General features: G+C 67.0%; 2 protein-coding genes across 3 annotated transcripts; both read right to left on the bottom strand.

Annotated features, from left to right (window-relative positions):
- Positions 1–413: 413 nt before the first annotated feature.
- SIVA1 (SIVA1 apoptosis inducing factor) lies at positions 414–4,899 on the bottom strand. 2 transcript variants are annotated; one of them, XM_059183302.1, is made up of 4 exons: positions 4,736–4,897; positions 3,371–3,565; positions 2,415–2,571; positions 414–601 (listed from the first exon to the last, which is right to left on the bottom strand). In XM_059183302.1, the coding sequence occupies exons 1-4, from the start codon at positions 4,851–4,853 to the stop codon at positions 544–546; spliced, it is 528 nt and encodes a 175-aa protein (XP_059039285.1). In that variant the 5' UTR covers positions 4,854–4,897; the 3' UTR covers positions 414–543. The 2 variants fall into 2 exon arrangements, with proteins under 2 accessions (XP_059039285.1, XP_059039286.1); XM_059183303.1 differs by lacking the exon at positions 414–601 and adding an exon at positions 643–1,079 and having other exon boundaries at positions 4,736–4,899.
- Positions 4,900–7,687: 2,788 nt separating this feature from the next.
- Positions 7,688–24,184, bottom strand: ADSS1 (adenylosuccinate synthase 1). Its single transcript, XM_059183301.1, has 13 exons — positions 23,893–24,184; positions 16,255–16,357; positions 14,186–14,248; positions 13,408–13,458; positions 13,026–13,092; positions 12,165–12,272; positions 11,983–12,064; positions 11,106–11,232; positions 10,806–10,960; positions 10,268–10,392; positions 9,384–9,481; positions 8,151–8,300; positions 7,688–8,073 (listed from the first exon to the last, which is right to left on the bottom strand). Exons 1-13 carry the CDS (start codon positions 24,139–24,141, stop codon positions 8,021–8,023), a joined length of 1,431 nt encoding a protein of 476 aa, XP_059039284.1. The 5' UTR covers positions 24,142–24,184; the 3' UTR covers positions 7,688–8,020.
- Positions 24,185–26,096: the final 1,912 nt, after the last annotated feature.

Here is a 26,096-nt window from a genome sequence, read left to right as displayed (position 1 = left end):
TCCAGGTCGCACACACCCCACTGCCCCGAACACAGCGAGGACACTGCCCAGCTGGGCATCACTCCTGGAGAGCAGGAACCGTCGCCACCCAGAGCCACCCCTGAAAAACCCAGTGGACACCCAGATGGGCACAGGTAGTGATGCCAGCTCAGGGACAGTCTGGGACGTCACCTGACATCCCGAGCTGCTCTGACACAGCAGTCCTGCACTCCGGAGTCAGATGACCCAGCTCCAAATCCTCTCTCCTCACCACTGGCTGGAGGGGCTCAAGGACCCGACTTCAGACGCTTGTTCCCATCCGTAAAATCGGGAAGAGTGGGAACACACCTCACCCAGAGCTCCGAGGCCTGGTATGTTGGTGGGCACATGCCCTTGGAGGCTGTATTCCCAGAACTGCTGAGCAAGGCCTCTGATCCAAATATAAAAGGGTTTATTCACTCTGCCCTCAGTACAAAATATAAAACAGACCCCCGCCCCGGCCCCCAGCTCCGCAGCAGCAGCGCCCGTGTGGCCCGTCCGGAAAGCTAGCATCTGCCCTGGGCCTCAGGCCTCAAGCATGGCGCAGCCGGCACACAGCAGCGTCTCGTGAACGTCTCCGCAGCTGCAGCAGCACAAGGAAGAGAGAACAAGTGATTCAGGGGTTCACCTGTGCCCCCCTCCCCCGACTGCTATGGTGTGGTGCTGACCCTTGTCCCTTGACTTTATCTGGGGACAGGGCTGGGAGCTGCAGACAGAACCAGTTACGACGCGGCCCCACCGCAGACACGTGTGCCCTGACCCCATGCTCGAGGCCACTGGGAGAATGCCGAGGCACGCCCACACTCCGCGGGCCTGCAGGCGGCCTTCCTCAGAGCCTTGGGGAGCCACCGCCGCCGCCTGATCTGGACTTCTGCGTCCAGGGCACGAGAGCTGCTGTCTACAGCGCCTGTGTGCGGTGTCTGCCCCACAGACCCGGCAGACTGAGGTGGCCAGTGGTCCACCTGCGGCCTGCGCTGCACAGAAACCTCCCAGGATTCCCCGAGGACTTACTGGGCCGTAGTGGTCCAGCAAATCACAGGGGACAGTCATGAGGAGAGACCCTGCAGGACAAGAAATTGGCTGCCTGCTACAGAACACGCGGAAGGCCGTCTAGTCTGAGATGCGCCAGCAGAAGGCAGAGCTGCCTGCCACCTAATGGGAAGGGCAGTAAGCCTGTGGCCTCCGGCACGGGACTCACGAGGATGATCAGCTGTGGGCGGGGTGCCGCCGGCCGCTGGACTGTGTCTTTGTGAACGCAGAGCCTCGGCACAGCACCCACTTCTGCGGCTCTCGGCACAGGGACCGAGGGCCTACCCTTGTGGGAGCGGCGGCAGCAGGCCAAGGCTGGCTTCTACACCTGCCACTTCGGCCTCGTGGCCTGCAGCGTGCCGTGAGACGGAGCAGAGAGCCCGGCCGGTCGCGTCTGAGAAACGGACGCCCCTGCCGCCCGTCGCAGGGTGAGCTGTGTAGGCAGTTGGGGAAAAGCCGGAAGTAAAGCCCAGGCGGACACCGTCAGGGCAGGAGGAAGGTTCCTGCACACGGCGGGCGGGAGAGGGCTCCAGGCAACTCTCCTCCCCCCTTGGCCACCTTGCTGCAAAGCTGGGTCCCGCCCCACAAGAACGGGCCTGGGGACGCTGGGGACGCAGCTGTCTTCAGTCTGCACAGACACAGGAGGGCAGAACCAGCAGAAGGAAAGTGTACCCCGCGGGTGTGAACAGCCGACACACACGCCCCAGCCCAGCTCCCGGCGCCCACCCCGCCTCGTGCGGCACACGCTGCCCGGCTTTCCCAGGCTCCACCGGCTGGCCGCCCCGAGCGGGGCTTCTGCTTTGCACGGCTGGTTTCAGACTGCCGAGACAAGCTAGTCTGAGGTGTACACAGCCAGCTGCGAGTCTTTGTGGGGGGCTGCGCCTTACACCCCGCAGCCGACAGTGGCTCCTGGAGAAGGGACTGGTACCCGGCACTTCCCAAGCAGGTGTGTGGGCTCAGCGGGCGGAGACAGACACACACGCTCCGGAACAGACCACGCAAACGCTCCGTTTCCGCTCGAGGCGGTAGGAAAGTGCGCGCACGCGCACACACACACGCGTGCGTTCCAACCGGTTCCTCCACGGGCAGCCGGCGAACAGGAAAAACCACGTGAGCCGGTTCTAACGTCAAAGTCTGAAAAGTCGGCCCACGAAGCATGGCGGGACCCCAGCAAGGGTGGAGCTGGCCGTCCACGTGACCTGCGTCTCCCCAAGGAAAGCCCGTCCTCGGAGAAGGTGCAAGCCAGGCCCAGGCAGTTCTTGGCCCCAGCGTGGCCCCAGCGCACCCCCAGGGGCAATGCCGGACGGGCTGCTCTCCCACCCCCAGGTCCCCACCGTGACTGGGGCGCCCCGCGGTCGGGCACTTACTCCACAAGGGCGCACAGGCTGCAGGCCACGGCCCCGCAGCGGCAGCAGGCGCGCACACAGTGCCCGCACAGGGCGCGTTCACACTGGCCACACACCGCCGTCCCGTCCAGCGCACGCACACAGGAGGAGCAGGCTCTGGTCACGGCCCCGGACAGGTCTGTGAGGAGGAAACACTGCCTGTCAGCCCCGCAGGAGATCCAGGTGCTGGAGGCCGTGGGGCCGCCTCCCCAGCCGCGGACGGAGCTGACCGACTCCCTGTGTCTCTCCCACCAGGTCCTCAGGACAACCTTCCCGAAAGCGCCGCACACAGACCCTTCCTTGCTCCCCAGGGAGACCCCAGGCGCCCAGGAGCCCTTAGAGCGCGGTTTCTGAGGCTCTGGGCCGAGCCCTCCTTGCATTCCTGCCACCTAGGAGCTGGGCACCGGGAGGATCAACTCCTCCCTCGCTGGCCTGTCGGGGAGCTCCCGCAGCTTTCGTGTCAGGCGTCCGAAACCTTCGTCTCCAAGTGTGGCCCCTGCATTGCTGGGCCCCCGTCCAGGCCCTGGGGAGTGGGGAGCCGGGTAGGGGCGGGTGGTAACGGTGACTCCAGCAACAAAGGTGGGGGGGTCTGAGCCGCACACGACGCTGTGGCCTGTCCAGGGTTCCCACCCGGCTGGGACGCCGTGTCTCGCCACAGGTGGAAAGCAGGCAGGACACCAAGGGGGTTTCTACTCCTTTCCCGATCCCCAGCCAGAAGCTCTGCACAACCCCCAGGCTTGGATCGGTGGCTGGGGGGGTAACAGCCTCCTAACGTCAGGAGCCTCTGGTGCTGAGCAGCTCGTCAGTCCCTGGGGCCAGCCCCTGCCTGTCTGGGGAGGAGAAGCCCCCGGCCCAGGTGTCCGTGTGAGGACGAAGGACAGCACACTCGTCACAGCCCCGCTTGGCGCACAGGGAATGCGCCCGTCGGCCTCACTCACCAGCTTCAGCGGCCTGGGCTTGGCTCCTGGTCAGCCGGCCGTCGGGTCCAATCAGCATCTGCCCCCGTGCCGCCCGGAGGGCCTCTGTGGGGCCCGGGCTCGGGGACTCCGGCAGCTCGACGACGGCACAGCTCTCCTCCCACGCGTGGTCCATGTAGGCCTGAGCCCCGCGGAACAGCAGCTGCTTGGTTTTCTCTGGGGAAGACAAACCGGTGCCAGTGTTCACAGCCCGGTGGGTGGAAGCGCCGCACGGCCACCTCGTCCTTCCGGCCGGCGGGGGCCAGGCCTCCTCTGTGCTGTCGCCCAGGCACCCTCAGCCCAGGCTGCTCCCCGGTGAGCTGGGGACCACTCTGTCCTCTCGCCGTCCTCACCACTGCGGCACGGTCCCCGCCTCCAGGAGACTCTGGTCCATGCGGCCCTACCCAGGCCTGTCCCGGGCTCGCCGGCTCTCGGGACAAGGGGCCTCACCGCGCTGCTGTTTCCGCCGGGCTCGCTGTAAGCCGGCGCTTCCCGTCTCTACTTCGCAGCCAGCGGCTCTGGTCCGGCCCACGGCCCCGCGGGTGGCACCGCCCACCTCCTGCGGAGCTGCTGGCCAAGGACAGGGCGGCGGCAACCGACTTTTGGCAGAGGCAACCCAGAGCTTTCCAGACGGCGGTGGGCCCTGGACGCCGCCCCCGGCCCAGCTGAACGGCTGCTCGGCGCCGGGCAGCGGCTCTCCAGCAGCCCCCGTCGGCGTCGGGGCTTTCGCAAGACCCAGCGCGCAAGGCCAGGCCGCAGGCGCTCCGTGTTCCCTGCCTTGTCTGCACCGAGCCAGGGCGCGGGCCCTCGAAGCTGCCGGCCGTGCGAAGGGGCACAGCGACCGGCCCGGGAACCGGAAGCGGCGCCCGTCCTGCAGCCCCTCCGGAGCGCCCGACCCTGGCCGGAGAGCGGGGCCTGGGCTGCGGGCCACGCTGGTCCTTACAGCGCGTGACCGAGCGGCGCCGGCGGCTCGAGCGCAGACGGGCTGGACTCGGTCCCACGGGTCTCGGGCTCCGCCGCGGCTCCGCCAGGTCCAGCCCGCGCCGCCCTCGCGGCCCTGCAGAGCCTCGGGGCGCAAGGCCGGGAAAGCGGGGCGGCCGCGCGGGGGCCGGCGGGCCGGGGCTCTCGGAGGGCCGGGGGCGCCCGCCCACGTCGGCCGCAGCTCCTCCCTCCGTCCCCGCCCGCGCCCCGCGGGTCCGCCCGCGCCCCGGACCGGGGAGCTCCGGCAGGCGGGACCCCGCGGCCCGAGGCTCCGGACCGACGCCCGCGCCCGCCCGCTCCGCTCGGGACGTGGCCCTGCCCGGCCTCCCGCGGACCAGGGGCAGCCCCGGGCCGCCGCGCGCTCACCGAAGATCGCCCGCGAGTGCTGCTCGGCGCAGACGCCGCGGCTCAGCTCCCTCGGGCCGACGCGCACCTTCAGCTGCAGCGGGGCCGCGTCCGCGAACGGACAGCCCCGCTTGGGCATGGCCGCGGGCCGGCAGCGGCGCCGTTCAGCCGCGCGCGCCTCGCCGCGACCCGTGACGTCACAGCCGCGCGCCAAAGCGGCGCGGCGCGGGATAGGCCGGGGGCTAGGGCGGAGGCGGGGCTCGAAAGCGGTGCGGCGCGGGATAGGCTGGGGGATCGCGGAGGCGGGGCTCGAGCGCGGCGCGGGATAGGTCGGAGACGAGGGCGGGGGCGGGGTCGAAGGCGGGGCGGCGCGGGTCAGGCTGGGGGCGAGGGTGGGAGCGGGATGGGCAGCGCGGGAAAACTCGAGAGTGGGCGGGGTCCCGGTTGCAGCGCCGCGAGGGATGGGCCGAAGGCAAGGGTGCGGGGCGGGGCTCGAGGGCGGCCCGGCGCCGGATAGGCCGAGCGTCGCTTGGAGGCGGAACCGGCGCGCCGGGGGCGGGCCTAGTGGGAGGCGCGCCGCGGGATAGGCCGAGCGCGACCCGGACCTGCCGTCGGGACGCGGCGTGGCGGGATGGGCTGCGGTCCCGGGCGCGGGGACGGGCGCGTGGCTCAGCCACTGCAGGGCCGCGGTCCCTACACCCTTGTCGGAACTGGTGCCGTCCCCTGTTTGTCGCCGGCGTTGGAGGACGGTGCGCGTTTCCTGGCTTTCGGGGCGGGGCTCCCGGAAGTGGCCGCGCGTCACTTCCGGCCGGCGGGGGTGCGGGCTGCGGTCGTGCGGGGCTCGGCCGGGCTCCGGCGGCGGTGTGTCCGCGCGCGCCCGGCGGGGCCGAGGGGCGTCGGGGGCCCGGCCGGCCTGTGTCCGCCGCCGCCGCCCCGGCCCCCTCGCCGGCGCCCCGGTCTCCGTCCCGCCGCCGCTAGAGCGGAGCTGCCGCGCGCGGGGCCGGTGCGGCCGGTGCGCAGCCGCGGAGGGAGCGCGGCCGCGGCCTGAACCTGCGGGACGGAGGCGGGAGGCGGCCCCGCCGCTCGTGCCGGGAAGACGCGGGTCAGCAGCCCGAGGCCCTTCCGTGCGGCTCGGACCGCGGCGTCCGCGGGGGCCCGGCTCAGCCTGGAAGCACGGCCCGGCGGCGGCGCGCTCCGGGGCCGGGGTCGGCGCGGACTCGGCTCCCGCTTCCCGGTGCGGCGGCGGCGCGGCCCTCCCGGCGGGCGGGGAGGTCGCCTCGGGGCCGCAGGGCGGGACGAGCCCGGGCCGCGGAGGCAGGCGCGCAGCTTCCCGGGTGCAGCCCCGCCCCTGCCCTGCCCTGCCCTGCCCTGCCCCGCACCCGCCCGGCGGACTCGCGCTGAGGCCCGGACGGCGCCCGCTCCACCCCGCCCTGCAAGCGCACGTGCGGGCGCCGCGACACACGCGGCTCCGCTCTCGGGCCCCGCAGCGCAGCGGCTCCGTCGGGGCGCGCGGCCCGGGGTGCGCGTGGACCGGCGGTCCCCGGCCGCTGGGCGCCTGGGCTGTGACGAAGGCCGCCGTCCGCCTGCCGGTCTGTGGACACGGTCGTGCGTTGGCCGCGGGCACCACCCGCTCGTCCTTCCTCGGGCGCCGCCGAGACCGCCGGAGCCCCTCGGTGCCGCCGAGACCGCGCCTTACCGCCTCCAGCCCTGGGCACACCTGGGGCCGGAGAAGCGGCCGCCGGGGGCCGGAGGTCGGGGCCAGGGAAGAATCCTGGTCCGCGGACGGCGGCCTGCGCAGCGCTGCGGGCCCGCGGGGACGCCGCCCGAGGCCGCCCCCCGAGGTTCTGTCTTGAGGTAGGGGAGCATCCCCAGTGCGCCCTCACGCGCGGGGTTCGGCAGCCCCTGCAAGGTAGAGGCTTGGAAGCCTTTTCTGCAGCTGATTTAAACCGCGGGGTAACCTTGCAAAGCCTCGCCGGGAGTGTTTACACGGAATGTACGATTTTCTTCCGAAAAATGCCTACTCTGGTTCGCGGCCAGAGGCGTGCACCTCTGCTGTGGCAAGACGCGGCCAGGCAGCCGTCTCTGCAGAGATCGTGTGGGCTCCCGTGCAGGGGAGGTCTTCTTTCCCGAAGACCCGACACCTGCCCCTCTCGACATACCGTGGAAAGAAGTGATTCTGGGAAAACTCAACAGTTTCTGCTGGTGCCCCTCACCCCCGCCTCCAAGTAGCATTGCTCCTCGCTGACTGGCAGCCCAGAGAAACTGGTTGTAGCTCCTCCTGAGGAAATCCCTCACGACTGTTGCGGAAACTGCCTGGAGCAGTTCGCGGGTGTGCGTGAGGTCCCAGGACTTTCCGGATGGAGCCTGTGCCCTAAAGATCCTGTCACGTGGTTAGCATCTCCCGCCAGACTGGAGCCCGCTGCACCCGGGTGCTGCCTGGGAAGAAAGCCCCGTGGCCCTCCCCACCCATTTCCTGAAGCCCAGATGACAGCGTCAGGGTTCCGAGGCTGGGATTGAACCCTGAATTAGAAGTGTCCTCCCCATCTAATTCCTTCCCTCTCTCAAATGATAGCAAAGGGGCAGTTATTTTTTTAAATTGACCCAGACCTGGAAAAGTTGTTCAAGGAGGTCATTCAGCTTCTAGTGGAGAACACAGTAAGCTCATGCAGCTGGGGCCACTTAAGTCGCTTATTCAGTCCAGTGGCCTCCGGAGGGATGAGGGCAGGTGTGTGCAGCCGAGGTGAAGAGGGGCTGCTGGGGGCTGCCCCCGGCCCTGGCACGAGGCTTAGAGTTCAAGGGGGCATTTCTGTAACGGTTCCCTTCTGGGACGCACTGAAGGCCCGTGGTCTCGCCTGCCTGGGTCCGTTCCTGTTTGAGCAACCAAACAGCTTGGCTTTGTGATCCCAGAAACTTGCATCGCCCAGTCCACTGTCCCCAGTAAAGTCAAAAGGAAAGGACAGTCAGAAGCAGACACAGACTGATCACCACGGTTCAGTGGCTCCTGGCTATGTTTATTACTAAGTGGCTCCCACTGGCCGTACAACCATGTGACTACCAATGTGCCATCAAAGTTCTCGGTTTGGAGTGCTCCTGCTCGTTTTCAGTAGCAGGGTTTAAAAAGAGAAAATGGACATGACGCGAGCTGTCAGATGCTCGGACCACTGTAGAAGCCTGTGGTGAGCTGAAGGCTTAGCAAGAAATACCAAAGTACAGAAAATAGTTTTCCTGCTTCTTCCTTCCAGGCGCTGACTCTGGCTGTCGAGGGGGGACAGGACCGCTGGGGACCGCTCGGCCAGCGCGGTCTGCCTAAAACAGCTGGATCATCGAGTCCCTTGATTTGCCAACACCAACCCATTTCACTGGAAGGGAACAGGGTCGCTCAGCCCCGGAGGTGGGGGGCAGAGGGCAGGGCGGTGGCCGGGACACGGGCACCTACCTGCCACTCCAACGTGATTCTCCACGAACCGCACGTAGTTCTGGGCCTGCGGGGGCAGGTCCTCCCACTTCCTGGCGCCCGTGGTGTCCGCCTTCCACCCGGGCAGCGTCTCATACTCAACTTCAACCTTCTGCAGTATCTCCTGGTTCGCTGGGGAGACAGGGCAGGGTGGGGGGCGGGCACCACGGGCACCATGTTCCCAAGGTGCTGGTGCTCGGGTCGTCCACTGGGGGGCCTGCTTGCCACCGTGGTCAGCCAGGGGAAGGCATGTGGCCCTGTTTGCTGCGCCGGGGGGTGGGGAATGGCCCTCGGACATGGGCTGCAGCCCTTCCAGACCCCCCTGCACATGGACTTGATTAGGGGTCTGCTAGAACGCCCGCAGGTGACTCAGCTGAGGAATTCCATGGCCCTCACTTGGAAATTCTTTTAAGATTTTATTTACCCATTTATTTAGAGAGAGAGCGCGTACAGGGGCTGGGGCAGAGGAAGAGAATCTCCAGCAGGCTCTGCCCTGAGCACAGAGCCTGACTCGGGGCTCGATCTCATAATCCCAAGATCATGCCCCGAGCCAAAATCAAGAGATGCTTAACAGACTGAGCCCCACCAGGCACCCCCTTCCCCGTGACTTGGAAACTAAAGGGTCCTGAAGCATGAAGGGATCCTGAAAGATCTCTGTCCTGTTCCCAGGGCAAGGACCCTGCTCTAGCCAGGAGTCTGTGGCTCCCAGCACATGACACAGTAGAGGCCAGCCATCCCTCACTGATGGAAGGTGCTGGGACACGTCTGTCGCAGGGTCTTCCCTGCACGCTCCCCAGGGCACTGGATCCCTGGGCCTTCTCCAAGGTCGGGTCAGTAGGGTCAGGGGATGCAGGCCAAGAGGACTTGGGGGGTCTACACATGTGCTCAGAGGAGAGGGCTGCTAGGGGGAGTGCAGTCAGAACGGGAACTGGGAGATCCAAGAAAAAACGCGTTTGTGCTTTCTAAAAGAAGGGGCGCATAGTAATAACTGAAAACCATGTTTTCTTTGGTAAGACCGTCGTCTTTACGTTTGCACAAAGCAGTCCATGCCTGTCCAGGGAGCTTCCAGGGCGCCCAGGAGCTGGGCCTCGGCAGTGCCTGAGCGTCCCCAGGGTCTGGAGTGAGCGGGGGCTGGCTCCCTCGGGCCCCCCCAGTCTGCCTACCCACCCCTTCTCTTCCCATGCAACAGACAGAAAAGCCGCCACCTCCCCGTACCTGGGAAATAGGGGATCCTTTTTCCGTTCAGCTTGTATGAGACGCCGACCTTCACCTCGTCCAGGGCATCCAGGATGTCTAGTTTTGTCAAGGCCAGCCTGTCCCCAAGCCAGCAGATGGAGCTGCGCTGCAGAAGCCTGCACACCCGCGTGTCCCCTCTACTGATGGCCGCCAGCGAGTGTAGATGCGGTGAGCCCAGAAACCCGTGGCCGGGCTTGGGGGCATGGCTTCTGCCTGGCTGAGGTCTCCTCCCCTTGGGCGCGCCCCCATGAGACCCCGTTCCCGTGGCCCTGGCCCTAGTGGCCCTCTGACAGGGCTGCGTGTGGGGTCTCCGTGGCCAGCAGCCCCAGGGACACCCAGGGACTGTGGAGCCACCGTTCTCAACCGGCTCAGCCCCCGTCCGCCTTCACTCCTTTCTCCCTCACAGGCCCTCGTGGGCGGATCTCTACGCGTCCTGCACCCACGTGGCCGCCCCGGTCCTCAGCTCTGCTGCAGCCGCGGCAGGCACCTCAGTGCTGAGAGTGCGACCTCTTCGCCCCCTGGCCCCAGTGTGGGGACAGTGTTGCTCTCCCACCGCCCAGCCCCACACCCCAGCAGACCTAACGGAGTTCTTGACAGTCAGGCCTGGCCAGGGCCCACGGAGAAGGTGGTGTGTCCACGAGGGCCACGGTGGAGGCCCTTGGTGCCAGGCTCACACTCCCTCTCTAGACAATCGACCTTAGCTTCTGGGTGCCAGGATGCCCTTGGGCCGCCCCCTTCCCTGCTCAAGCTCAGGAGCTGATGGCCGGCTCGTGTGTCACCCGCTGTTGTGGCCCCGCTGTGGGGTGGGTGGGGGAGTCTGTGGCCAGCACCCCAGCATCACACATGTGGGAAGGGCTGCTTACGCGGTGAAGCCGTTGACCATGTGCGCGTATCTGAGAATCATCAGGTCTAGCCAGCCGCAGCGCCTCTTCCTGCCCGTGGTCACCCCCCACTCGTGGCCACGGCTCTGTAGCAGGTCTCCGATTTCCTGCGTGACAGAGCAGGTCCACGGCGCATGAAGGGGGGAGTCTGCGCCTCGCTTCTGAGCTCAGCGCTTCTCTCCGCTGCCTCCCCCTCCTTCCCACACTGGCCTCACACACCTCTGCTCAGGACCAGAGCCTTGGGCCCTCGATGCCGAAGGGACTCCCAAGACGGCCCCTGAGCCGCACCACCTGGGGTGCTCTGAGGGGCCGTGAGGCACGCGGCTTGCCTGCGGTGCTTCCTGGGGAAAGCGGGTCCCCGGGAGCTTGCGTGGTGCGGGGCTGTTGGAACGCGCCACCTCGCACGCACCTGTGGCCGCCTGCTTCCGCACTTGCCCTGTGTGTCTCTGCACACCCCACCCCTGGGCACCCGCATGGCTCTGTGTCCCCCTGCTGTGGTCCTGCTGGGATGGAGACTCACATTGATCTGCTCGGTGGGGAACGCCCCAATGCCCACGCGTGTGGTGTAGGCCTTCACCACGCCGTAGACCTCGCCTATGTTCTGTGGGGGAATGCCCAGGCCCGTGCACACGCCGCCCACAGTGCAATTGGAGGACGTCACAAAGGGGTAGGTCCCTGCAAGAGAGCCGGTCAGGGGCTGCCCGCCACCCTGCAGACCATGCTGGCCCCGGGCTCTGGCTTGGCAGAGGGCAGTGGCCAGCCTGGTCCCCAGCAAGCAGGAAAGGGGGTTTCATGGAGATCAGCCAGGCTGGGGACCTACCGAAGTCAATATCAAGGAGCGCTGCGTTGGCACCTTCCACGAGGATTTTTTTTGGGGTGCCATGGAGCGCCTCGTACATAAAGTAGACGCCGTCTCGCACCATGGGTCGGATCCGTTCAGCAAAGCCCTGAGGGGCAGGCAGAGGAGGCTGGGAGTGGGAGCCAGGCCCCTCCGGACAGCCTGAAGTTCTAGGGCATTCCTTTCCCGAAAGGGGCATGCCCTGCAAGCCTGTCCCGAGATGTGAAACGGCCCGTAGCCCCCAGCCCGTCTGGGTCTTGTCTGTGAGGCTCACAGTGGCCTCCTCTTGCATCCGCGGGCTGAATTGTCCCCCACCCCCAACTCTGTCCATGGTTCATCTGTTGAAGTCCTGACCCCCAGCAGCTCAGAAGGTGACTGTATGTGGAGACATGCCTTCAAAGAGGGGATTAAACCGAGGAAGGGCTTTGTGTTCTCCTCACCCTGTGCTGCCGCTCTGTGTCAGCAAGGCCACCTCTATCCGCTACCCCAAATAGGACAGGGACAGCGTCTTTCCCCAGCACATCCCGGGAAATGTCTCCTGGTCCCCTGATCCCCTGGCCTCCGGCGAGGGGGGGGACCCTCCTGCCCTCAGTGGCCTGGGTTTGCACAGGAGGCCTGTGGTCGCTGAGAGGGCCAGCCAGTACCTGGGACAATATGTCCCTGCGCATTCCAAGGGCGTCTGACGGCGGAGCTGCACCTCCGTGGGGTGGGCCTGCTGCTCCCCGGCCCCGCCCCCGCCGCTGTCCGGTGCCACGCCACGCCACGCGGCGCACCCTCCCGCCAAGCGCCCCCCACCGCCGAGCTCCCCCCACCGGTCCCCACTGCTGCCCCGCCCCGCCGCGCCTCGCCTCTGCTCTACCTTGAGCCTTTTGAGTTGCCCTTCGACGTCCACTTCCAGGCTGGGGAACATGGACTGGTGCTGGCAGGCCAGGTTCTTGAATCTGCGGGGACACCAGTGACTGCGACCCCGCGCCCCGCCTGGTGTCCGCGCCCGCAGCTCCAGCCGCAGTCCCCCCCTCAGGCTGCGCGCGGCGCCGGTACCTGGCGGAAAATTCATCGAAGTCCGACAGGAGGTCACAGACACGGAGGCCCATGCGGGCGGCCTTGGAAGAGTAGGCGGGTCCGATGCCCTTCCTGGTGGTGCCGATACTGAAAGACAGGTGGCCGTGAGCCTGGGGGGCCGGTCCCGCGGGCTGCTGGGGCCTGGACCACCCGGGCGCTCAGGGTGCCAGGCAGCGCCCCTGTTATAAACAGGGTTGAGCTGGGAGGAACGGTCCCAGAGCAGCACCTGCAGTCTGGGACGGCTGTGAAACCCCACTGGTCCCTCCGTTGTCGGTCAGGAATCTGGGCTTTCCATGCCTCGGCTTTCTGATGTCCTGCCTGCTCTGGGCCCCAGCTTCCCCCTGGCCGGGCGCAGAGGACGCTGCAGTCTGGGTCTGCCAGCGGCTGCCTCCCCAGGGGCTGGGCACACTGGCCATGTCCACCTTGTGCCCACTGGCGGCCACTGCCCTCAACCTGGGCTCAGTGAACGGCCCACTCAGCTTCCACCTGGCACTTGTAGCTATGAGTGTGTGTGTGGTCTGCGCGTGCACACGCAATGGGCCTGCGTGCACTCAGGTGGCCAGTGAGCATGTCGCTCGGTGGGGCAGGATGCCCCTGGCTTCACCCTGTCCTGGTTGGAGAACCAGCGCCCTGCACATTCTCATAAATATCTTCGGAGGACAAAGTCACAGCTGTGTGTGCTTGTGGGGCAGGGTGGGGGGTCCTGTGTATGGGGTCAGGCTGTGCTGGGGGTCTATGGTCATGATGGCTTCAAGGGGACCCCGTCCCTCCAGCTGGCACACTGCAGAGCTCCCAGACTCGAGAGCCACTGAGACGTGAGGAGCCCCTGGAGATACTCACTTCTTGCCCTCCTGGGCCTGCCGTTGCACTTCCTGCAGCCCATCGACGGCCTGGTGAAAGTCAAACACTGCGCGGCCCGGTGAGAGTGCCCGGGCGAGAGACAGACACCGGGTTATGGGGCTCCCCTGCCCGTGCCCGGGCTGCCCAGGACAGGTGGTCCAGTTTGAAAGGGGACACACTAGAATCTGCCTCTGCCCAACGCATGCTCACATGTGACCGGGAGTTCCTTTGGGCCTCAGCTTTCCCATCTGCCAGTGGGGACCGTGATTCCAACCCCCTGCCTACTTGGCAGTTCTCAGAGAAGGCCCCATGGGGCTACGTGGGCTCAGTGTGCGGGGGAGGGGCGGCTGTTCCCGCGGCAGGCGGCGGTGCTGGTGCTCACCGAGGTGCGCGCGGTCGGAGATGATGAGCCTCTTGTCCCAGTCCTTCAGCCCTGCGGTCACACGGCAGGCGGTCAGCCACCCCGGGCAGCGCGGCCAAGGCTGGGCAGCCAGCCCAGCTCCCACCCAGGGCAAGAGTCCACAAAGATCATGTGGGTGGGCCCTCCCCTCATGGCCCCTCTACCTGCTGAAGGCCGGGAGTCTCACCCCCCCCCCCCCGCTGCGGGACCTCTGTCCTGGTACTTCCTGGTGCTCAGGCCCAGGGTCGGTTCCTGTTCTCCCTTCCCGCTCCTGTCTGCAACTCAAGCCCAGAGGCCCGGCCCTGCTTCCCCCTCTAGACAGTCTTCCTGGGGGACAGCTTGCCCAGACACCCTGGCCCGTGGGCTTGGTCACTGCTTGCCTCCTGGCCCCAGGAACCCCCAGGCGCCACATCTTTCCCTGTAGGCGTGGTTGGCCCAATGGTTCCCCAGCCTGGTCGGACATCAGGTGTCCTGGGAAGCGTCATCAAATTCTAGGTCCCAGGGCCCCTTCCAGACTTCCTGAGTGGGATCCTCCGGATGCCCCCTGTCCCCAGAGTCCTGAAAACTTCCCGTAAAAACTGAGGCCCACAGCCATGCTTCAGGCCTCGCATCCCGAGTGCAGACCCAGCTTTCTGCACAGGTCTGCTGAGCTGGGGAAAGAGACCCCCCCACCCCCCAGGAACCCGCGCAGGAGGCGCTGGCCACCGCACTGCTGGAGACTGGCCCAGGCCAGGGTGCGTGTGTGCCGACTCAGAGTTACCTTTCTTCTCATTTTTTTCTGCTTCTTCGAACAAGCCGGGTAAGTGAACGACCACCCCGTTGCCTGCAACACAGCACAGGGGACTGAGCCGCACGGCGGCCGTGGCAGCGTGTGTTGGAGGGGATTCTGCCACCTGCGACAACACGGACGGACCTCGAGGACACTGTGCCGAGTGACACAGGCAGGTCCAAAGGACAGAGACCCTGTGTGATTCCACTCATGGGGGTCCCTAGAGGAGTCCGATTCACAGGGACAGGCGGGGTGATGCCAGGGGCTGGGGAGGGGGACAGGGTTCGTGTTGAATGGGGATAGTTTCAGGCTGGGGAAATGGAAAGTTCTGGAGACGGGCAGAGTGAGTGAGCTTCACGGCACTGAGCTCTGCGTGTCGAAGCGGCTAGCTGGTGGGTTTATAAGGAGTGTGTCACGGCAGGAGAAGAAGCGGCCGAAACCAAAGCAACAGACGCAGGTGCAGAGCCCGAGAGCAGAGGCGTCCCAGCGAACAGCGGAGGGCACTGCCAGGAGTGAGGACCGAGCCCCGGAGCGGAACCATGCTGAACTTCAACAGCGCGGAAGCCTCAGGAAGCTGGCCACTCGAGTGGTGTGAAAATGGTGTGAAAGACCCTTCCCGACCCGAGCAGGGCCTCTGGGGAGCCGTGCCTTCCCTGCTTGGGATGCTGAAATGCCATCTGTGGACATCGTTCACAGGGACGGACTGAGGCCCACAGAAGGAAGACGACTGGCCCCAGGTCACACAGCATGTTAGAGTGGGGTCCAGGCCAAAGCGAAATGCTGGCCCTTTTCTCTTAGAAGGAAGGCAGCCAGCCGGGCCACCTGCTGTCTTCCCAGGAGGAGCCCTCCCCCTGCCCCACCCCCCTGGTCCCCACGAGGGCTGCCGGTGGCGGTGGCGTAGGCTCTGCCAAGGGAGACAGGATGTGGGTCCAGATGGCAGTGGCTCAGACTGTGCAAGCCACGCCAAGTACAAAAGGTCACCTAAATGCCAGGGTGTCCTAAAGTGGCCACATGGCAGGGGCCCGGGGAGTGTCGCAAGCCGAGGGGCAGCTGAGTTCGGGCATGTTCGCCCCCTGCCGAGCACACTGCCAGGCACCCCCTCGACCACACAGCCTGGGCTCCGGCTGCTGACCCTGACTCACCCCAGCTCCAAGTAGGGCCTCCCTGGCCTCGCTTCCCACCAACTGGGGCACAGGGCCCAGCAGATGAGGCTGGGCCAGGAGAAGGCTGCAGGAGAGCCTCCCCCGAGCCCTACTCTGGGTGAACCCCGGTGTCACTGTGCTGTCCTCGCCCACACGGCAGCCCGGGTCTGTCCCCCTGCGCAGCTTGACCGCACGCGGCCCCTCAGCCAACACTCCCCTCCCTTCGGCAGCCCTGTGCCCTCACTGGGCTTCCCAACACGGCGTTGGGCCCAGGGAAGGCACGTGGTGGTCTTGGTCAGGCCCGGAAAGAGCCAGAGGAAGTGTCCTGGACGCTGCAGGAGGGCATCTGGGTTGGGGGTGCTGCTCTAGGCCAGCGAGGCTCCGTGTAGAGCTGAGGGGGGAGGGAGGAAGGGGAGAGGGGCAGAGCGAGAGAGAGAGAGAGCAGGAAACCCCACAGTCCTAGAGGCTGGAGGGACCCTGAAGGGCAGGGAAGGCCCCAGTCAGGGCAGGGGTGCTGTGGGGAGGGGGAGGCAAGGGGAGCCAGCAGGCTGGGCATCCGCCCGTGTGGCAGGAGTCCAGCCCCTGCTCACGCTTGCACGTGCGTGCGCGCGCGCGCGCACACACACACACACACACCCCGGCCTGCACACCTGTCCCCACAGCACAACCTGCTCACGGACTCACACCCACACACGGTTACTCCCATACGTGCACACAGCTCGCACACAGAGCTCTGTGGGGCCTCCCGCCCTCGGTCCCTCAGGCCCAGGGTGGGCGGCCGCCAGGACAGGATCCCCACCCATGAGCCAGCCCAGCACTCCTGCTGTGTCCAGCCCCACATGCAGGGGCACCCTGGGCCGGATGACGCCCTGGCCTGTGCTGCCGACACACGCGGGGCCCCGGGCCGCCAGCACTCACCGATGAAGGACACGGCCTTGGAGTTGATGATGCCGCTGGGCAGCAGGTGGAAGTCGTACTCCCTGCCGTCCACCACCACGGTGTGCCCGGCGTTGTTGCCACCCTGGGAACAGAACCCCGATGAGTATGCGGGAGCCTCAAGGCTTGGCCTGCCCGGGAGGGCCCGTCCAGCCTTGCTCTGGACTAGCTCTGAACACAGGTGGCTTAGGGCAGTGGTTCTGTCCCCCAGGGCGTGTGGGACACTGTCCACACTTGGACTTGGGGGCCTCTGGAGCCGTGGTTGGCTCTGATGCACGTCTGGTGCACCGGGTCACCGGCCCACGCCACAGAGGAGGTGCAGAGGCCCGGCCAGGGGACTGGCTTGGAGGGGACCCGGGCTGGTCCCTGCCCCCCGGCCCCTGGCCCAGGACCATCCCATGGGCCCACGCTGATGCCCCGAGGAGGCTGGCTTGGCACAGGCCCCCTCTACGAGCCCCTCCGGAGGGCCCTCCTCTGATGCAGGAATGAGGGGCCAGCCTCTCCGGGAAGCACAAATCCAGACCCCCACAGCCCAAGCTCCCTGGCGGCAGAGGTCGGGCTAGACAGCACCGTTGTTTGGGACGAGGTGAGGGACAGGTGTAGCCGTTGGCCACAAGGCCGGCGCCCCCAGGCCCCTGAGCAGGGGCCACTCCACCTGGCCTGCCGTCTAAGAATAAGAAGGAAAACACGGCTCTGAGTCTAGCTCTGTCCTGGGGGACACCCGGGTGACAGGGTCCTTTCTTTGTGGGACTCTTGCTGGTAGGGCCTGGGGCTGGCTGAGGGGGTTGGGGGGGCCAGGGAGATCTAGTCCCAGGAGGGGTGCCCAGCCTGCTGTTCCCACCAACAGAGGACACGGTGCCCCCCCCCCCCACAGTGTGCCACACAGGACCCTTGGGAGTGCCCCTGGGTGGGGAAGCATGCTGGCCCGTGCCCGTGCCCTGTGTTCAGCCCAGCCCCACCTTCCCGTCCTGAGTTCCCACAGAGACATGGGCTTATCCACAGGGCCCCTCCAGGCCAAGGCCCAGTTCTTGCCACACAAGCCTGTCCTCCTGCTTCGAAGAGGAGGGCCCTGGGCCGCGGGCTCTTGGTGGCCTTGGTCTTGCCCATTCCAGGCAGGGCTGAGTGACCGTGGTCTCCTCCCCGCATCTGCCATCCGGGAGCACCTGTTCCTCCCAGAGAATCTGGATGAAATTTATGTCTCCCAGTTTCTGCACCCAAACAGCTCGCGCGGGGGGCGGCAGGGCGCTCGGGGTGACAGCAGAGACCCCAGGCCCAGTGGCTTTCGCTCCCGGACCTCACGTCAGGCCTCGGTATGTGAAGCAGTGGGGTTAAGGTCTGAATGCTTCTCCCCGACGTCCACAGCGCCCTGCTCCCCGTCTCCACCCTGTGAGCTCTGCCAGCTGCCCAGGGAGCTCCTGCTGGAAGCCGGGTCCGCGGAGGGCCCAGACGCCCGAGCACTGCGGGTCTGGAGTGCACGTGGACAGTCCGGTGCGTCTGATCCTGCTGCCCCCAACGTGGCGTGGAGGGCGTCTCTGACAGACGCCCGGGGTCCCCGCAGTCTAGGCGTGCACTTGACACCCTACTGTGACCATGCCCCCCCCCCAGCGCCCCGTCACCGGTGGGAGCCGAGCTGCCCTGGGGCTCCCAGGTCACTGGCTATGGGAACTGACCACAGCCTCTGGGGGAATGATGGTGGATACGGGTGGGCTGCGGGGAGCAGACGGGAAGGACAAAGGGGCCTGTGGGGGCCTGGGAGCCTGGGGGCCACCCCACGAGCAAGGGCGGACAGGCAGCTCCAGGCCCCGGGGGCTCCGGACAGAGACGGCAGTGGCAGGTGAGGCGCTGGGCTGCGCGGGGAGGAGGTGCGGGAAGGGGCCCCGGGGGGGCGGGGGGGAGGACGTGGGCGGACGCTGGTGGGGTGGGGGAGACACGGCCGGGGAGGCGGGGGGCTCAGAGGCACACACCCACCCCACCCTGCTCTGCCCTCACCCCCACATCTGTCCGCCGACTCCCTGCGCATGGGCACCCCAGCCAGGATCCTGTCTCGTGCGAGGGGTACTGGGGGTGGGGTCTCCATTGGCAAATGGGAGGACCTCGGTCCCAAGAGCGGGCATTCAGGGCAGGATCCAGGCTGTTCTGGGGCACAGCACCCCTGCCTCCCTGCCGGTGCCTTCCCCCCACAGCGGCTTCGCACCTGCCACAGCCGGGCTGGACAGTCCCCCTCCCGCCACCTGCTCTCCCAGTGCTCGGGGCCAGTGTCGGTTGGCCTGAGGACACACGCGGAGACCAGAAGCACTGTGAAGCACACCCCCGCCTCTGTGTGGGGTAAACACAGGCACTAGGAACAGCACAGGCCACTGTGGCCCAGTGGGCATCAGATGACTCGGGCCAGCGGCAGGGCCCAGGCCTCAGACCCCAGTCCACTCCCAGGGGGCAGGAGCTCACCCCAGGACACTGAGCCCAGGGCCTGCTGACCTGTGGGGAGCATCTCCCAGCAGCTCTGCCGAGGTTCAGGGTGATGGTCCCAGAGACCACCGTCCACCTTCCCCAGGTGGCATGTGGGCAGGGTGTGAGATGCGGGCAGGGACACCCCACGCGCCCTCCTTAGGCTTCAGCCCCACTGCCACCTGCCCCCTGCGGCCCAAAGAGGACTGGGCCTGGGGGCCTTCGGGCTGGGGGTGCAGCTGCCCCAGTTCCAGCCCCGTTTGGAAAACCACGTGAAGGGAGGGGCTTGTCCAGGGTCCCAGTGAGAGCAGGTGTGAACATCCGACCTGGCCTGGCCCCTTTCCCTCTTGGGCGGCTCAGCCTAGGAGGCAGGCTCTGGAGGTTCCACGCTCTGGGCCCGAGAGAGTGAGCGAGGACCGTCCTGGAACTCAGGGCAGCCTGGGGCGACTCCCAGATCTGTTCACGGTCTGCCCCACGGCTCCCTGGAGCAGGCCTCCTCTTACCTTTGTACCCCAGGGGACAGGCCAAGTCAGGCGGGAGCCGGGCACAGAGGCAGGGCTCGGGATGGGCCCTCCAGGGCTCTGCCTGCCTCCAGGTCCTCCCTCTGTGGCAGAGCCTTGGGTCAGGCCCAGCTCCGGACCCACCACGGACTCCGAAGCCACTCCCGCCACGCTGCCCGAACCTTGCGGAAGCCCCAGCCAGCTGCCCCACTGGAGGCAGAAAAGGGGGCTCTCACTCCTGGACCCAGGAATAGGACCAAGGCCGGCCCACTCAGAAACCTGGGCAGCTCTGAACCTTCCTGTCCCTGAAGAAGACCAGCGGGCCCACTCTCCTTGGGACCAGGGAAAGCGGGGCCCAGGCGCAGGAAGCCCTCCCCAGGGACTGCCCAGTCTGAGATACACACAAGGCCCGTTGTGGGACTGTAAGCGGTGGCCAGGAGCCACACAGTGCAGACGCCCTCTCTGGTCCCCACCTGGCAGCGAGAGAGCATGGCCTCAGCCACTCTCTTGGGCACCTTGAGGCCTGTGCAGCCCTGAGAGCCAGCTCTGACGTCCCACTGGGCCCCAAGACCTGGCGGACAGAGAGCCCGTGAGAGGCATCTTCCCGGCCTCCCCTTTCTGCTGCCCTCTGTGGAGCCCCCGGTCTGGGGGACCTGCTCCTGCAGCAACAGGGCAGGCGGTGGGGCTGTGCAGAGGGCAGGCCTTCGGTCCCCAAGTCGGGTCAGGCACCCGCTCAGCCGGCTCAGAGGGTCCACTCGCTGGTCGGGGCTCTCGCCCCTCTTTGGAGGCGACGGGGCAGGGTGAGCAGCGAGTGTGTCGGGGGGCACACTGCAGGGGGTTCAAGGGTGCCCCTGGGGCACCCACCCCACTCCCCAGGGCTGCGCCATCTCCTCAGGGCTTCCCGCGGAGCACATTCTGCAACCTCCGTCTCCCACATGTGCACCCTCGCACGCCGGCATCTGTCCCCTTCCTGCTTCGGTGCGCCAGCCCTCGTCCTGAGTGCCCTGCCGGTGTCCGTGTGGATGGCCTTCCGCTGACCTCTGATCTGCCAGTGGCTCCACCCCTCCCATTTCCCTGAACCCCCAACAATATGCGTCTCCACTGTTCTGGACGGCTCCTTTGGCCACCATGCCCTCGGCCCTGATTCCCAGGGAGGCACTAGCCTGGTCATCTGTCCTGTGATGCAACCCCCAGCCCCATCAGCTTCGAGGGGCCCCAGGCCCGTGAGCTCCAGACTCCCCTTCTCCCCAACATTCCTGATCTCATTTCTCTGACAGCTCTGCCCGCCTGCCCCCCCGCAGCTACAGAGCCCGCTGGCCTCCCCAGTCCAGCTCTCAGAGAGGGAGCAGCTCCTCTGCCTGCGTCCATCCCCAGCCCTGGTCTGAGCAGGGGAGCTGCTGCTCCTGGCCGGCCCCGGGAGCAGCAGGGGTCCGGCTGAGTCTGGGTCCTGAGTGACACACGGCGAGTGGCCTGCTCTCAGGGTGGAGACGCTGGACACCTGACCTGAAGTCCACCCACCTACACAGTCCTTTCCCTCGCCTGCTGCCCACTGCGGTCACTCACTCAACCCCACGCAGACTGGCCCTGGGCTCAGCACCGCACAGGAGTGGGAGGGAGAGCTCAGGGGCTCCAGGCAGATGACAGTTGCCCATTAGAGACGCTTCCATGGCCACCAAGAGCTGTGTTAGCTGGGGGATGCCCCCCCCCCCCAAGCACCAGAGGACGCGGACATGCAGGGACGCCTGCTTCTGGAAGCGACAACAGGCTCTCCCCACCCCTTGTCCCATGGAGGGCCCTGACCAGCTGGGGATTCAAGGTGAGGCTCGGTATCTCCTGATGCCCACATGGCGAGAGAGGTCCCCCAGCCCCCACGATCTGCAGGACATGGCCCTTCAAAGAGTGAGACCACCATGTACAGAACCGTAGCTCTCCACCAGCAGCTCGAGGTCGCTGGACCTTCCCGGGGCATGAGCTGGATAGACAAGTGCGCTCCCCAGATGGGTGATCGCATGTGGACTGTGGTGGAAACCGAGAGAAACACAGCACCCTTGAACTGGACACGGTCACCCATGGAACCCCAGTACCGTGGATGCTGCCGTTGCAAAGGAGAGAATTTTAAATCCCAACCGTGGCAGTCCTGGCCAGGGTGCCCCAGAGCCTTCTGGACAAAATAACTTTGGAAATGGAGGAAGGACTGGGCGTGAGCAGCTGGCTACGTGGGCCTGGGGCCGACTCCAGGCCGGCGACAGGGGGAGCAGCGGGAGGGAAGAAGAAGACAGAGCCCAGGGGAGGTGTGTGGACTCCTAAGACGGGAGGGCAGAGCTCACGGCCGTGTGCCGGCCCCAAGTCCCCGTGGAGAACAGGGATGCCAGCAGCGGTCCCCAGGGGCGCCGCGATATGGCCCAGAGGGAACCTGCACCGCTATGAGCCAAGGGAGGCCTTCCCTGCCATGCCCCGACCGCAGGTGCCCCACAGCAGCCCCCACAGGCCCAGAGCGTGGGACAAAAGGCGGCTGGGGGGTCCTGCGGGAATGACAGGGAGGCAGGATGTGCGCGATCTTTCCAGTGAGAAGGGGAGGCTGCCCCCCAAAGGACACAGACAACCGCAGGAGGGACCCAAGCCAGAGACCCTGGACAGTCGGGAAGGCAGTGGGGGAGTCCTGGGGTGCTGAGCACAGGCCCCACGTGACTGACAGGGAAGAAACCAGCTGTGGGGGAGCCTGGCTCTAGACCGCTGAGGGCCCCGAAGGGCTTCAGAGAGGTGCTGAGTTGGAGCAGGGAGGGGATGGGGGTGCGGCTGCTGGTAAGGGCTGGCAGAGGCCGCGTGGAGAGGGCACTCCCGCTGCTACTCAGGACAGCCCTGGGCCCAAGTGACAGGCCAGGTGACTCTTCTGGTCACTGGGGCTGGCCAGCTTCAGCCCTTCCAGGCAGCCACCCAGAGAGAACTCCTGCCCGCCGCACATGCCCACCGCACATGCCCGCTTCCGGAAGCCCCCTGCTCCCGTGTGCTGCCGGCTCCTGGGGTCAGGGCTGGGTCTGGCTCTCTGCACCCACAGCCGTGACTTTGAGCGTCGTGGCAGCTTCCCCAGAGCCAGCGCGGGGCCCTCACTGCACATGCCCTGACAGCCTGGCGGTCTCCGCAGGTGGGTGGCACACGTGAGGGCCCAGGTGGGCTGCTGCTTCTCATTCCTCAGCTTTTCTGGGTCTCCGTGTCCCTGCTCCGCCACACTGTCTGGAGGCTAGAGGGAAGAAGCCACCTTGGGCTCCCAGGACAGCCCCCAGTTGTCCCCACTGTGAGGTCACCCGGGGCTCCTGCAGGCAGAGATGCATCTGATCTCAGTCTGAGAAGTCAGCTAGGGGCGAGGGTGCCCCGTGGGCCCCAGGTCAGGTGACGGGGCTCCCGCCTGTTCTGTGCTTGGCTGGTCCTGTCCTGCTGACCCATGTGGCAGAGCAGGGAGGACCCACGCCAGAGCCATTTCCGCGGCCAGGATGGCCTACAAAGCCCTCTGGGCTCTTCAGAAGGGAGACGGGCCACAGACGGACTTGGGAGGCTCACTGGAGCCAGCAGGTTACCTGGAGGGCGGCGGCACCGTGTGCCAAGAGGGACAAGGGCCCCTAGCTCAAGCAGCAGGGCACCCGGAGACTGCCTCTGGCTCCTGGAGACTGTCCGGGGCCGGGATGGGGCTTGCTCACTGGCTCGGGGCAGAAAGGGTAGGAGGTCTCTCTATCAGGCTGGGGTGCACCTTCCAGAACCCACTGTCTGTGTGGGACAGGAGTGACCCAGAGAGCGGCTGAGCCAAGCGTGTTCTTCGAGCCAAGCGTGGGGCCCATGTCCATCCCTGGGAGTGGGCCCCCGCCCTAACCTTCCTGGCAGGAGCTGCGAATGAAGCCCCACACCAGACGAAGAGTTCAGGGGTGCCCCTTCCCCATTTGGGGCGGCATTTGTGGGCATGGCTCCAAACCCCACACAGCCAAAACATGCACCTTAAAACCGGCCCCCTCTGCCTTGAGCTCTAAGCCCCAGCTCTAAGCATAGCTCTCAGTCCTGACACAGGGGTGGTGGCCCCAGGGAGCAGCCCCAAGGACAGCCCACAGCTGGCAGTGGTCATCCTGGGCCCTTGGGGACAGAGCCCACGTCTGGCCTCCCTGGTGGTACCGGCAGACACTGGGTCGCCCTGGCCAGCCACCCGTGGCCACCCCTGCCCCGAGTCTGGCCGGGGACCCTCCTTGCTCCTGGCCTGTCTTCCTTCTGGTCCTAGGCCATGGTCCTGCCCCTGCCTCTGCCTGCTCTTGGCTGCCCCCCCCCCCCCACGTACCAAGCCCAGACAGGGAGGAGGGAGGGTGTCTCAGACCAGCCAGGAGCTGGGCCCCCACCCCACCCCCACGCCGGAGGGCCCAGCGGCACGCCCATGGCGCACCCCACCCCACCCACTGGAGATCGGGTGTCCCCAGCTCAGCACAGGCATTTATATCTCCGCCCTGGCGCAGGGCCTGGAGGGGTGGGGCTGGGCGGGAAAGGCAGTGTGGGGAGGGGGGAGGGGAGTGTGTGCGTGTAGAAGGGTCCGGCGGCCGAGGGGAGGCCGTCCAGGGAGGGGAGGCATCCAAGAGGCGTGTCCAGGCCGGGGCCCCAGGCCCGAGGGAAGGAGGGGGCTTGCTGGGTGGGGGAGGGCCCGCACCTGGCAGCGGCTGACGATGTCGGCGTCCGTGGCCAGCAGGTCCACCACCTTGCCTTTGCCCTCGTCCCCCCACTGCGCGCCCAGCACCACGGTCACCCGAGAGCCGGTGGCCGCCGCCTCCTGCTGCAGCCTCCCGCGCTTGACGCCCCCCGAGCCTGGGGGCCGGTCGTTGGAGGCGCGGGTCCCCGACATGCTGGTCCGGCTCCTCGGCTGCGCTGGGCCACGGGAGAGCCCCCGCCGCTGTGCCATTAAAAGGAGCCACCCGGGGCAGGGGGCGGGCCGGGGGCGGGCCAGGCTGGTGCAGTGGCGCCTCTTGGTGACCTCCAGGCTGCCGGGTCCCGCCCCTGCCCGCCCAGCCACCACCGGGGAGCGGCGGCCGACGGAGGGCACCCACTTCTGGAGCCGGGGGCACAAGGACAGATGGCCAGGTTCCCCCTGTGGGGACACTCATGGGGACACCTGTGCGGCCCTGTCCCGGGGCGGGACCTGGGTACCCACTCCCCTGGGTCCTCACCAGGCCCGGGACCACAGGGTTTTAGAAACCCAGAGGAGGGGGCCTCTTCAGGGTGAGAGGGGGAGCCACGACCTCACACCCCACTGGGGGTTTGGAGGGGGCGCTTGCCTGTGGTGAAGCTCAGTCTGGGGCCGACGCACATGCTCTGGTCGGGGAGGACAGCATGTCCCCTCCCCAGCAGCCCCACCCACACCCTCGGGCTCAGTGTCCAGCAACGACGAGCCGTGGCAGGACCACCGTGCCGTCCGCAGCAGCGGGCAGGCTCCACGAGGCCCCGCGGCAGACCCTTTCCTGGCCCTCTGGAGGGCCCGGGCTTCTGGAGAGGATTTGCAGCGTCTGCTGGGCTCCTGCGGGGCCCGCCCCACCCCCCAAGTCTCCCGCGTGGACTCCGGTTTGGACATGGCTGGCCCCGCTGGGAAAAGGGGCCGGGGACGGACCCCGTGGGCAAGAGGGTGCTACGGGCCCTCCCCCCAGGGCCAGGAGACCCTGTTCCCTCTCTGGTGGGGGGACTGTCTTCAGTACAGAGACCTGGAGCCCAGCAATTAGCCTGTGGCTCCACGGGCTCCCCCAGGGTCCAGAAGTTCCCACGGAGGAAGAGAAGAGTCACACAGAGGTCATTGACGGAGTCCCAGCAGAGGAGGGCGCTGTCCGCCCGCACTCCTTAGTCCTCTCCTGTCCCCTCCCTACAGTCCCCTGGGCCCCGCCGGGACCCTGTTCTCTCCTATGGGGACCCCACTGGTTCCTTTCTCCGGCATTGCTGTGAGGCAAACGCCGTAATGCAAGCAACAAGCGGGGTGTGCGGGGTGGGCTTCTGGTCCTTGGCCTTCCTGGGGGACAGCAGCACCCCCTTGCCCACCTGTGGGAAGTGGCTGAAGGGCGGGAGACTCTGGGCAGGCCGGGGTGAGCAGGCATCGGGTGGCGAGCAGGGGCTGTGGCCAGGGTGCCTGGGTGTTACCAGGGCAAGGCGGTGGGAGCGGACCTGGGGCAGATGCTGGCCTTGTAGACGAGAAAAAGGCGGCCTGGTGGCCGAAGGGAGCAGGAAGGTGGGAAGGGCTGTCTCCTGCCTCCGGAACGCCCGCGGAGGGGTGATGGGCTGGAGTCCCGGCAGGGCTGGGTGCTAGCTGGGGCCTTTTCGGGGAAGCGTGGGGCTCAGGGGGCCACTATGGGGGTTCACACGGGATCCGCAGGGCCAAATGCTGGCAGGCAGCAGCAGCAACTCCCCCAGGCCTGGCTCTATAAATAGCCGGTGGGCCTGGCGGGGGGGGGGGGGGGTCAGGCTTTTCTATAAACAGCCCTGTCCCCGCCGGCAGCCGGGCCTGGCCTGTCACACGGCCTCGCCTGAATTAGAACACGTCCCCCTGCAGCGACCTGTGCACCATGGGCCTGTCACCAGGGTCATGGCAGCCCAGGTCATTGAGGTTGGGGGGCTCCCTGTGGGAGTGGGGTGGGCTCAGCCACTGAGCCTCATGCTCGGTGGTCGCAGACACGGACCCCACGGTCACCACGGGCACAGGCGCTCATGCCCTTGAGGGCAAAGCAGTGCCGCTACTTCGGGCACCTCAGGGTTCCGTGAACGGCCACCGACTCGGGGCTGATTCGCACAGGAGCCCCACCCCCTGGGGCCGTCCATGCTGTGAGGCCCACCCACTCTGCCAGGCAAAGGCACAGAGTCCTGACCCACGTTCCAACG

Source organism: Mustela lutreola, chromosome 7, assembly GCF_030435805.1.
Source record: "Mustela lutreola isolate mMusLut2 chromosome 7, mMusLut2.pri, whole genome shotgun sequence".
NCBI lineage: Eukaryota > Metazoa > Chordata > Mammalia > Carnivora > Mustelidae > Mustela > Mustela lutreola.
Note: the sequence above shows the minus strand (reverse complement) of the source record. Positions and strands in the feature narration are given on the sequence as shown.